This window comes from Augochlora pura, chromosome 2 (assembly GCF_028453695.1).
Source record: "Augochlora pura isolate Apur16 chromosome 2, APUR_v2.2.1, whole genome shotgun sequence".
Classification (NCBI taxonomy): domain Eukaryota; kingdom Metazoa; phylum Arthropoda; class Insecta; order Hymenoptera; family Halictidae; genus Augochlora; species Augochlora pura.
Genome location: NC_135773.1, coordinates 8,271,157 through 8,284,239, shown reverse-complemented (window position 1 = coordinate 8,284,239; position 13,083 = coordinate 8,271,157). Strand labels below are relative to the sequence as shown.

The following is a 13,083-nucleotide window of genomic DNA, read 5'->3' as shown; positions in this document are numbered from 1 at the left end:
CCAGGAAATTACGACGGCGTGCTCGCGTGTTCTCTTGCGTGTGCTTGTGTGCGTGCTCGCCTGTGTATATACGTGCATTCTCTCCGGTTGCGTCAGCCTTTGGTGTATCAAAGTGTGTTGGCTCGGGTATTGTTAAAAGCACGCGGAAGAAGCCGCGCGACTTCCTAACGCAGCTTTTCTCATCGTTTAAGGACCCCGTGCGCGCGCGCGCGCGTTCGCGAGGCCGAAGGTGGAGATCCTCCACCGGCTGCTTTGATCCGCAGGTAGATTAAACCTACCGGCTGCTGAAACGCCTATTCTGCTTTTATTCTCTGGCACATGAGAATATCGTGGCAATTAAACCGACCTGCGAACGTTCACCCCGATCCCGGAACCAAATCGCATTATCGTTAACAACGATGGACCGTTACGAGGTTGGAGAAGGAACCAGTGAAAAGTCTCGGGAAACTCGAACGTGGAGTATAGCAAGCTTTATGTATCGAGGGACTTTGATTTTTTTGGATGCTGGAAGATTAATTGCTGTTTGATAGGTTTCGTGCGCGTGGTTTAAGTGACACCTCGTATTTTGCGAATGTTTCGAATTATTTCGTATAGGAATTATGTTCAGAAGGAACCTCTTTGTTTCAGAAACTTTCATTAAGTTTGGATTGGAAAATTGAACCACTAACATATTCTGACAATTTATAAAATTAAGATCAAGAGTTCAGGAATTAATATAATCTTCCATTACCATTTTTTATTTTTTTCCCAAGATGTAAAGATATATTGGATTGGAAACTATGAAACGGGCGTATTTGTTTCGTCTGTGCTCAGCAACGACGCCCGTATCATAGTTTCCAACCTAATAAAATCGATCGCTTTAATACTCGACGTTCTATTTTTGAATGGTTGGAAACTATGAAACGGGCGTTTTCGTTTAGTCTGTGCACAGCTGCGGCGCCCGTTTCATAGTTTCCAACCTGATAGAACAATATTCCAAACAAAATAAATCAAATAAATACAATATGCAAAGATGAAATAAAAACAGATAACATATAAATAAGAATAGAAATACAATTGGAAGATAAAATATGAATCCACAAATCAGAATTAATCAAATAAAATATGAATCTACAAATCAGAATTAATCAAATAAAATATGATTCTACAAGTCACAATTAATCATATAAAATATAGCGTCTAATACAAAGTAAAATATGGCTTTTATAAAAATTGCTTTAAGAGAAAGACTATATGGACAATAAACTGCATGAATTTTAATATGGAAAGAACGTACCGATGAAGTAGTATACGTTTAGTATGTTTAGGGACGCGAGGTTTTGCTTGGCGAGAAGGAACGAATGGCACTTTTCGTTCCCATTTTTCCACGAGGACAAAAACGGTACTGTTGCGTCGCAACGCCGGCAGATTACCTTCCCCACCAATGGTGTTACTCTAATCTCAACATCGTTCGCAAGAGAGACAGAGAGAGAGAGAGAGAGAGAAAGAGAGAGAGAGAGAGAGAGAAAGAGAGAGAGAGAGAGAGACTGAGTGAGAAACTAAGAGAAGGCGAGAGACTAAGAGAGAGAGAGAAGACTAAAAGAGGTAACGAGAGAAAAAGAGAGAGACTGAGAGAGGTAAAGAGAGAGAAAGAGAGGGACTAAGAGAGGTAGAGAGACTGAGCGAGAGACTGAGAGAAGGAGAGAGACTAAGAGAGAGAAGACTGAGAGAGGTAAAAAAGGAGAAAGAGAGAGAGAGAGAGAGAGAGAGAAAGAAGCAAAGAGATTAAGAGAGAGAGAGAGAGAGAGAGAGAAAGAGAGGCAAAAAGACTAACAGAGAGAGAGACAGAGAGAAGCAGAGAGATTTCTTCTCCGCGCGGTGCGTGCTCGTTGTGTCAGAACATTGACCGTAACGCTCGTCGTTCCCGTTTTTACCCTTTAATGAAACGCGTTAAGAAACCGAGGAAAATTGTCGCTAAGTAAATGGCACCCCGTAAATGTACCTGTCGCGCTCGCGCGAGGAAGGAAGGTTTAAGAAACCGCGTTGCGTAAACGGCCATTACCGCCGCTTCACCGGCGAATATATATTGTACAATCCGTGCGCGCGCGCGCACCCGGCCTTCTCTTGTTGCGTCAAACGTACAGGTTGAAAATATGTGCTGTGCGTCTGACAATGAGTGACAACGACCGATCGGACAACGTACTCGCTGCGAATGGAAACGATTTTAATCTGCCCGGGTACACGATTTCGAAACCGGCGGCGTTCTAAAACGCGCGGCGAGTTGACTTTGTTTGGTAATTTCTAAATGGGAAATTGCTCGGGTAATTCCGTGACTGGTCGTAATTTCAGGATAAATAGCCATTGGTGCGCGAAGCTTGGAGTTAAGTATCTTCTTTGGACAGTTCTGAAATATTTTTATTGATCTCACTGAGTTCGTGATTTTTACTGATTTCTTCACAGAATGGAGAAGTTAAAGAACGTATGTTAATTCTAAAAATTGACATATTGTCAAAAATATTTAAACATCGATTTATTGTTGTTGGACCATTGTGACCTATTTAAATGGCCATTTACGTGTCCGTTATTATACTGAAAATAATAGAAAGATTAACGAGTCTACGTCTGTCTTGATAATAAATTTTGTGAAAAATTATTGAGCGTTATAATCAATTTTATAATTACCAAAATATTCCGCCGTCCGAGGGTAGATTAATAAAATCGAAAATACATAGTTAAAATTTTCCATAGAAAAAGCTTAATTTAACTGTTTTAAATTTTAAAAAACCTAGTAACATTCACTCTTATTATGACAATACAATAAACAATAATTTCAAGACTCAGTGAAAAATTAATTAACGATTAAATCAGTATCGACGAGGCACTCGTATTAAAAGCGCGTTACTATACTTCTCAGAATAATTTTAATAATTTCCTCAACACCTTAATACTCATACATATTTTTTCATGTCGCAACAATTTAATATAAAAATACCATGAACCTATCAGAGAGACCGTCACCATCCAACATTTGAATTTCTTCATCAACCCCTCGGCCTGGGCACAATTTCCACTGCAAACATTTTTAATCAAAGCTCGATTCGACAATGAGCCGCCGGTCCCCTAATCAGAGGGACCGATGACTATTAATCACGTTCTGTCCCCGTGTCCACCTACGAGGTAGCAGCAAATGTTAGAAAGGCGTCGCGGGCGTTAACCAGTCGGTACCCAAATGAACCACTTATTACGCCTCGGCCGCCCGGTCTCTAAATGAGTTTCGTTGCAAGTGGACCACGACAAGTTGACTCGCTTTTTACCGTCCCGACAAAAAAGGAGCGCGCGTAATCACAGATTTCTCTTCTTGGTCCGAGAAGCTCTCGAAACTCCGCTCGGCCGTGGCCGCGGTAGCGAAGCGTCTCAGCGACGCGGCAGCAACGCGTTGATCGCGTCGCCGCACCGAAATTCTCCGGAGACACGAATCGGGGAAAGAAGCGTGACGATGACCCGCCCTTACTGGAAAACCCTGTACAATAGGACGCGGGATTGAAGAGGGGCGCGCGATCGAAGACTCTCACAGAGGAATTCGGAAGCGCATACACGGAAGAAGAGTAGCGATCCCTCGGAAGACCGGTTTCCTGGTAGGACACCGAGAAGCTTCGTTCACCGCTCGTTGCCGTAATATCGCTTTATCGGATCTACCGTTATGTCGATTCGTTCTGCATCGACGATACGATTCGCCGATGCGTCGCGTCTACGCGGCACGCTCCGGCGCGCAACGCCGGAAACGGTGCATCAGGGCCGAGGACGACTCTCCGACGACGACGTCATCGATCGACGACGTCGTCGTCGAAACCGATCACCCACCTGAGAGCGCGCGCGAGCGACCGACGAGAGGTGATCTAACTGTACATCTAACGCTTTTCGCGAGGCCGCCAGAGTCAAGTGCACCAGACGAGCGCAACTTCGCGCGGGGCCGTTCGACGCGACCTTCTTCGCTGGTCAACCGGTCTCGGTGTCAACGACTGATTAGCATGACGGGGGATTCGCGCGGGATGACTACCAGCGCGCGTCTATGGCGTGGATGAGGAACTATTGTCTCGTCGATTAGCACCTTGGCGATAGGTCTTTGTGCACCTTGGCGCTAGATCTCTATGCACCTTGGCGCTCTTTATCCCTCTTAGTACCGAACAATAATATATATAATATATATCGTTGGCTATTGTTGAAAAGATATTTTTTGAAAATTAAATACAAATATAAAAAAATAAATAAAAAAAAATAAAATAAAATACAATAATAATATATCGTTGGCTATTGTTGAAAAGATAGTTTTTGAAAATTAATTTTGAAAGAATTTCTTATTTATCAGGCTTTTCAGAATCCTTGCAATTTCTTTCCGAAACTTGATCAAACTTCGTCAAACGTGTTTCAAACATTTCTAAAAGGATTGAAACACTTAAAGGATACTAAAAGGATGAAACACTTTTACGCTAGATCTCTATGCACTTTTACGCTAAATCTTTATGCACCTTTATGCACATTTAAGCTCGCCGTTTACAACCATCGACGCGAACGCGGCGGACTCGATCTTCCGCAGCCGGAATCTAGACCGACCACAAGCAGATTTTTCGACACCGTACCCTTCTGACCTTTGGGAATGCCTTTCACCGCCCTAGCCACCAAGTCTCGCTCTATCTTGGTCAGTAGCATTTCGATGGCCGCGGATACGGGAAACGCTGGAAAAGTTCCGTCGTTTCTTCCAGCTGTGTTATACATCTTGGATTGATTACAGATCGCGTGACATTTCGCTGCGGTGCGCACTTTCTTGTGATGCATTATGGTCGCTTGGTTACTTTCTAAAGCATTGCGCGGAGGATGCGCCTTCCCGAATACTTTGAGTAATTGGTGACGAATTTTTTAAATTCATTTTTCACGAATTTTAGTTATAGTAACTTCCACTCTAGGAGTCAAAGGTCATTCTGCAAGCGCTTATCAACATCTTTAAACAAATATTAATTACTGATACAGTTATATAAAAAATACACTCAAGCTATCGATTTTAATTTATTATTATATTCACGATAAATTTAAATTCTGTAATCTGAATTTTTTATGTATATATGTATATATGTATAAAAAGCGATAATTATTATCGAAGAAGCGATGAAGCGATTTCTCGTAACATGTTCCAATATTTCATTGAGATTCGCGTTGCTTATTGGATGCATTTATTGGTGCATCATCGGTAACAAAGGTAACGCTGTTATCAAAGCAGAAAGAAAGTCGTGATAATGCTGGCCCCGCAGTTATTCGAAGCTTTTTTCCCATCGACGCGGTCGAATTAATGGAAACGTTGCCAGATAGATAGATGCCTGCGTAAATGATGGCGAGCGGAAATTATGCGCTGCTCTCGCCGATGGGACTATCTCAGCGGATTCATCGACAATGTTATACGAGCGGGGAATGTTAAATATTGCCATTAGTTTTCTTTTGACGCGACCGACGTTCCTTCCATTAAACTGCGAACCTAATCAAGCCCTCTTTTACGGCGACGCCATCGGGCAGGAATCGCCGGCTCGCGACCTTTAACATTCAAGATTGCATCCAGCTACTTGGCGCCGCCAGGTGAAACGGTATTAACCCTTTATAGTTGACGCCCTTTTAATTCCAAAATTGCAAATTTAATTAGGGAGGCTGGGATACAATGTCGCCTTTTTAGGTTAGATTTAAATGGATAAGATTTTAACAAGTTCGTATTTTAAATTAGTGATTTAGTTGCTATTATTTTCTGCAACCTTTTGCTATATATTTTGCAAATTTTCAATCACGGATCGGTAATGATTAATTGAATTTTGCGGCGAATAAATGGAGATGGTATTTTGGACGTCATTCATATTTTTAAGGTGTTTGCCACTTAGAAACTGTTATGGCGATTAAAGCAAGTAGAAATTTGATGGTCTTGCATTTATGTGTGGTAAAATAAGGCTTCTTCTGTTCATAATAGTTGACCAATTTTTAATTAAATATTGCTTCAGTAAGTACACACTGAACTGACAAATAACAAATGAACAACGATATTAATTTCTCGTTCTTTTAATATTCTCGATGACCTAAGGTATCTATATATTTCCTACAATTTATTCTAATATCCAATATAATAACACTCGAACTTCCAACCCTTTCTTAAAAATAAATATATTGCCCCAGAGGCGCCACTCGAGCGGATTAAAATCGAGAGCCGAGTAACTCGCATCGAAAAAAAATCGTTCTTAACGAAGCCGGCGCGCAGATGCCTCGTTATCCCCGAGGTGCTCCAGGTGTACCGGAAGTCGCGCTGCCAAGGTAAACAAAATAATTACAGGGAATTAAAAATGTACTCGCTCCGGCAACGTAGCCGGGGAAGCGGGTTCATTCATTCGAACAAAGGCTTCCTCGTTGTATATTCAATAATGGATGTTGCGAAGCGGATTCTTTAAAAGTGCGTTACGCTGCAGCGACGAGGAAGCGGAGAAGGAGATGCAGGCCCCGGAGCGTCACCAATTAGAAGAAAAAGCCACGCGAGAGTACCTGCGCGAATAGGATAAATAAGCCGGCAGGAGGAATATAGGAAGCGAGGTTAGATAACAATGATCGTTGCGTCATGCTCGTTGTTTATTCCCGGTGACGCGTTGAGCGACGGAGCGCAGAAGAAGAGCGCAAGAGGGGTGAAAGAAGAGTGCAAGAAGATTGCAGGAAGAGCGCAAGAAAAGCGCAAGGAAAGTGCGAGAAGAGTGCAAGAAGAGCGCAAGAGAAGCGCAAGAAAAGCGCAAGAAAAGCGCAGGAAGAGCGCAGGATAAGCGCAAGAAGAGTGCAAGAAGAGCGCAAGAAAAGCGCAAGAAAAGTGCGAGAAGAGTGCAAGAAGAGCGCAAGAGAAGCGCAAGAAAAGCGCACAAACAGCGCAAGAAAAGCGCAAGAAGAGTGCAAGAAGAGCGCAAGAAAAGCGCGCAAACAGCGCAAGAAGAGCGCACAAACAGCGCGAGCGAAGGAACGCAGAAGTGCGCAAGAAGAGCGCGCGACTTTCTCAGGGCTTCCACAGATTTTTACAGATTTTTCCCTAACAAACCGCTCCATCCGTTTTAAACAATCCCCGCGGAATTGCTCGCGCGTGTTTAACGAACATCTGAGATTTTTTCTACTGCGCTGTTGGCAACGCTGATGAAGCTATTGAACGAATTATCGCGGAAGGAGATCGTTTCCCTCGAGCGACTAGTTTCGTTACAAATGGCTCATTGTTGCCGCGTTATCTTATCAACCGCTCAATGAATCAACCGCGAACATTTCCACCGCGTTCACAGGCACGAACCTTGTAATTTTCAGCCGGCTCAAGTGCCGCCCTTATGGCAAATAGGTGCCCTTATTTCTTGTGACGAGGAGGTACTTTTTATTCTGAGGATAAAATTCGGTTTGCAATTTTCCATTGGAAATTGTTGAAGTTAAGAGGCTTGTTTCGATAAAAATTGTCAAAACGTATGTTGTAATAATAATAATATGATAATAATAATGATGATAATGATAATACGATAAGAATGATGGTGATAATTATAATACGATAATAATAGTGATAATAATAATAATAATTTTTTTTTTAAGCAGGGAAGCGGAAAAATTTTCTACAAGACACTCGGGGTGGGCCGTGTATTCCCCAGGTTATAATGATAATAATAATGATAATGATATGATAACAATAGTGATAATAATAAAACGATAATAATAGTGATAATAATAGAGATAACAACCCCTTGCACTATAATAACGTGTCAGACTCGTGATAAAGATTTTAAGCAAGAACTACTAAATATAATTATTATTAATTTCTTATAAATAAAAATACAGTTTTACTCTTCTTTCATGAAAGTTTAGAAATGAACGTAAGTGAAAAGAATACGAGAAATAAAAATTGTGTCGAGACAACACAGCATAGAAAAAAAGGTAGTGCATGCGAATAATAATAATAACAACAATAACAACAATAATAATGATAATAAAAAAGTCGAGATAAATTGAGCTCAGCATCGACTTGAAATTCGTCAGGACTCGCTGTAGAAAGGTGCCTCGAGAATCGCGGATTTAACAAGAAAAGTTGCGGACCCGCGCCTTTTCCCGCAGTTCTTTGAACCTGTTCCCGAGTGGCCCGTCCATTTTTACCCCCCTTCGGGCAGGGCCGCGCGGTTCCACGCGCGGATAGCCTTCCGCGAGCGGGCACGGTCTCTCGCGGCCGATAAACATCGGCTAATTTAAAGTTTTCATTCGCTTGCCCGAGCTCGGGCGCGCGCGCGCGCGCGAGCGCGGTGTTCGCGCCGAGCTGTTTAGAATTCCGAGGCGGGCAGGATCGGCCGTTAATTGGCACGCAACAGGAATTCCTCGGCCGCGGCTGCGAGCGGAATACGGTATACAATACGGCTTTGAAGATAGACAGAGAGCAAGAGAGAGAGAGACGAGAAAATATAGTGTGTGTGTGTGTGTGTGTGTGTGTGTGTGCACCGACCTGGGAGGATGGTTTCTGCAGAAACGTCGCGATGCCGGCGCGCACCCTGTTTTTGACACCGCGCACAGTTCCCTTGGCACTCCGTATGGCTTCCTTATCGAGGATCTTGTAACCGGCAAAACATTCGTCGGTGTCCTTGTCCCCCAACACCATTCCCCTGCCCGCGTCCTTATTGTTCCCCTTGAGCTCGTTCACGTGAAACTTGTAGAACCTGTCGTACTCGTACACGTACTTCTTGCCGGTCACGGGATTCACGGCGGCGTCGGCGTCGCCGTTGTTCAACGACTCCAGCACCGTCCGCCTCTCCTGCTCCTGCTTCCTCTCCTCGTAGGTGCACTCCTTGACCACCGGCGACGATTTGCCGTTCGGCTCGCAGCCGGGGTCCGGGCTCCTGATCCGCGGCGTCGACGACGCCTTGGACAACGTGGACGCGGCGGACGGCGACGGCGAGACGCTCGGCGATCCGGCGGACGAGCAGGAATTCGAGTCGACTTCCGGTGACACGGCGGCGGCCGGCGCTGCGTCCTTGCTCGCCGGGTCCACGTGCTCGGCACCGTCCACCGCCACGGCCGCCGTCAGGTGAAGCCGGTTCAAACTGAGCACGGTGTCCTTGGCGTGGTCCTCGATACCGTTCCCCAGATGCTCTTGATAATCGAGCGATTGGTGATGGTCGCCCTCTACGCCGCCGTTCGCGTTCCGACCCACAATCCCGTCGCTGAGGTCACCGGCGTTCAACGAGTCGCAGCTGATGTTGCTCTCGTTGTCGTCGCTGTCGACGTCCGCGCCGCTGCTGGTCAGGCTGCCGGTGCGTTTGTGCTGGTCCGTCGACAGCAGAACGGTGCTAGCGTTCTTTTTCTTGGGCAACGGCGGCGGCGTGCCGTCCAGGTCGCTGCAGGTGCCGCTGTCGAGGGTGTCGCTCGGCGAGCACTGGCCCGAGGACATCACCATCCCGGCTAACGGGCTCTGGTAGTTGTAATAGAAGCAGGCGTTCGACCGGTTGCTGCCGGAATTCAACGCGTCCGTGCTGTCGCGGTGCACCATGTCTTTCTCCGTGTTGTTGCGGTCGTGCTTGTCGTGGTTGTTGTTCTCGTTGTTGCTCGTACCGTTGTTGTTGTTATTATTATTATTATGATTGTTATTGTTGGGGTTAGCGTTGTTGGGGTTAACGTTGTTGGGGTTGGGGTTGTTGTTGTTGCTGTTGGGGTTGTTGTTGTTGTTGTGCTCGAACGCGTTGCAGCCGACACTGATCCTCACACAGCCGTCACCGGCACCGGCACTTCCACACCGCTGCTCGTTCACCAGATTCGTCGCACTCACGACAACACCACCGTCACGCTTGCTCGAACGTTCGCACGCGTTACCGTTCTCTTTTTCGTCGGCTTCCTGGCCGATCTTCTCGTCCAGGGTCAGTCGTACCGTCGAGATCACGCGGCCGTTCTTGTCACCATCCGGATTGATCTTGATCTTAACCACGTGAGCCGCCTGCTGTTGCTGTTGCTGCTGCTGATGTTGTTGCTGTTGCTGGGGCAGGGACTGTTGCTGGCTCTGCGCGGACGACTTCGCGCTGGTCTGCTTGCCGTAGCCGTTCGCGGATTGCACTTCCGGGATTCTTCTCCTACAGGCTGCCGCGGAATCGACGCCAGGAGCGGCCAGTCCGACGAATACCGTTGCTCCGGCCCCGGTGGTGCTCAGAGTGGCCGTGGTGGGATTGGAAACAGTCCGGATTGACACAGTCTGTCGGGCAACCTGGCTCGCATCCCGGGCCTGGGCCTTCGCCGGCAGTGTCGGTGGAACGGTCATCCTCGCGGTCTCGTCCATATACACATCCGAAAACCACTGTCACTTCTTCATGGAACCACACCTGCCCTGCCGATCGAACCGCCTATTCGGTTGCTCTCTTTACGAACCCCCCACTACCGCCCTCTCTCTCTCTATGCTCCTTCGTCGCTCTGGTCCCTCTTTCGCTCTCTATCTCTTCCTCTCTATCTCTATCTCTTTCTCTCTTTCTCTCCGAACTCGTTTTCCCTTCGAAGACACCGAACAGAGGCTCTGCGATTTATGAATGAAACGTCCACGTTAATGGGACCTAACAGGACCTAGCTAACGAATTAGCTAACGAATCCGCGAACGCTGCCGTTCTCTCGAAAATGATATCGAACGCGTCACGACTTCCAGACCATCCAAACGAATGATTCATCAATAACACGTCTCGTAACAATGGCAACTCGTTGGATCCGGCGCGTCGGTCACTCTCGAAGCCGCGGACAAAATTTGGCGACGCTCGAGACCGCGGGAATCGGCGCAGTCCCGCTCGAAGAGAAAGGCGAGGAGAGAACGGCGCGATTTAATCGGGCGAGTCGGCGGCGAGCCGGGCGACGACAGCGCGACGCATCGGTGATCGTTATCGCGGGGATAGAGGTTCTCGCGCGGCGAAGAGGATCAATCGGTACGCGTTTTACGGCACTCGTGGGACGATCTCGCGACGGAGAGGGCCGTTTAGTCGCACCTGCGAACGCGCGCGCGAGTTACGGAAAATCTGTCCCCGGGGGAGAGAGAGAGACCGGGAGGAGAGAGAATGGCGGAGAGAGGATAGCAGAAAAGAGAGCAGAAACGAGGGAGCGAAAACGAGAGAGTAAAATAGAGAAGGAGTGCGAAAGATGTAAAGACAATGAAAGATGGAAAGAGAAAGAGAGAGAAAGCGAAAAGGAGAGAAGGAGCGAAAAGGAGAGCAAAAAAGAGAAAGAGAGTGAGAGGAGTCGAGAGAACGAGAGACAGAAGGGAGCGCGGTTGATCCAGAGAGCGAGATACAAGTGTTCGGACACTTACTGACCGCATACACGTCTATCGAGCGGAGCGCATGGTAGAACGAACTCGACGACGATGTCAACGAAAGACGACGGAGACGGGGACGGCGATCGTTCACGGTACGGGCCGTCGGTAACTGTACTGAGTGGCTCTGACACTTACTCATGCAGTTTCGTTGGCAAGGTGGGGAGCGGCCCCCAAGTTGGGCCCTGGCGCGGGGGGGACCGCGGAGTGGGAGCGTCGAGTCGTTTCATCGAGAAGAGTGGGGAGAGAGACCTGTGCGAGCCTTCTTAGCGACTAGGTGGCGCGACAAGGAGAGGAAGAGAGGGAGACGGAGAAAGGGCCCGCTACAACGATGAAGACGAAGATCAGAGAGAGAGAGAGAGAGAGAGAGAGAGGGAGGGAGGGAGACTCCCCGTTGGGCTTGGTGTGGGTAGGTAAATAAGCAACCGGTGGGACGTGCGAGTGAACAAGTGAACACGTTAGCGAGTGAAAGGACCGGGAGCCTGCGCGACGATGAATAAGCGAGAAGGACGGAGAGGGTTCGGACGGAGGGGGGGAACGGGTCTTGGGAAGTCGTCTGGCACGTAAGCACTTGCCGAGAGGAGAGGACGTGGCGTCCTCTACCGAGCCAGGTAGAATCGACTATCCGGTTTCTCATTTAAATACCTGTTCTTTACCGTTCACCGGCTTTCTCGTGTGCGACCCTGTCCGTGTAGAAGCGAGCGAGCGAAACAGGGACTGCGTCGAGAGCGTACCTGTTCCACCTGTACACCTGCCGAATCTACGCCAACGCTGCCCCGGCCTCTCTCGGCGAGGGTTCCACCGGCGCAGCTTCCACGAAGCGGAGCCGCGTGTGAATGGCCCTGTGAATGGAAAGCGACCGTCGCGCGCTGGTAAAAGTTTTTCAGCCGGCCCGATCACGTTGTTGGTGGAATTGCTGTGCGCGCCGATACCGCGATCGTCGACGTTCCAATGTTTTGCGAACGGTGGTTTTGCGGATTGCTGTATTGGATCGATTGCATGTAATACCTTATGGAGGATTTGAATTTTTTAGAGATACGAGTCATTTTTATTAGGCTTTCTATTTTTTAGTTTTCTATTGAGGGTAGGAGATTGTTTAAAAAAATATTCTTAGACGATGTAACACTTTATAGAGGATTTGAATTTTTGAGAGATACGAGTTATTTTTAATTCGGTTTGTTATTTAGTATTTTTCTATGCAAGGTTGGAGATTGTTTAATCAAATATTCTTAGACGATGTAATACCTTGCAGAGGACTCATTTTTTTAGAGATACGAGTGATTAATTAGGCTTAGGCTTTTTATCTGGTATTTTTCTATGCAGAGTACGAGATTGTTTAATAAACTATTTTTACACGATTTGAGTAATTTGATTGATCGAACTGAGAGTAGAAAGTTAATATTGACGACGATTGACTTTTAACTCTTTTGCGTCTTATATTTCCTGGTAAAATGTAGTTTATATAATATATTATAATAAATATTAATTTTTTAATCGAATTAATAATGAACGTGTGAACGAATCATTTTTGATAATTTAGCTTGATCGAAATATAAAAGTTACATTTATTAGCATTTATTACTAAAGCTAAACTAATAATTAATTATTAAAATTACTCATTTAGCTACTTACATTCATAATACATCATATCGTATTCTTCGATTCCTTTACTGTATTTTTTACTGACTACAAATTATTATTTTAATCCAGGAATCGCGCGACTCGAGCTCGGAATTGTCGGCAGCAGCATCGTC

The 13,083-nt window shown here is 46.3% G+C and overlaps 1 protein-coding gene across 2 annotated transcripts in view; it reads right to left on the bottom strand.

Moving 5' to 3' along the window:
* LOC144477806 (uncharacterized) overlaps nt 1-11,438 on the bottom strand; it is a 61,137-nt gene extending 49,699 nt beyond the window's left edge. The window contains exons 1-2 of one of the 2 annotated variants that reach the window (XM_078195547.1): nt 11,327-11,438; nt 8,501-10,366 (exon numbers count right to left, since the gene is read on the bottom strand). In XM_078195547.1, the coding sequence (XP_078051673.1) occupies nt 8,501-10,318 (1,818 nt within the window). In that variant the 5' untranslated portion in view covers nt 10,319-10,366; nt 11,327-11,438. The remainder of the gene's footprint in view (nt 1-8,500; nt 10,367-11,326) is intronic. The other variant, XM_078195551.1, reaches the window with a different exon arrangement.
* Between the last annotated feature and the right edge of the window lie 1,645 nt (nt 11,439-13,083).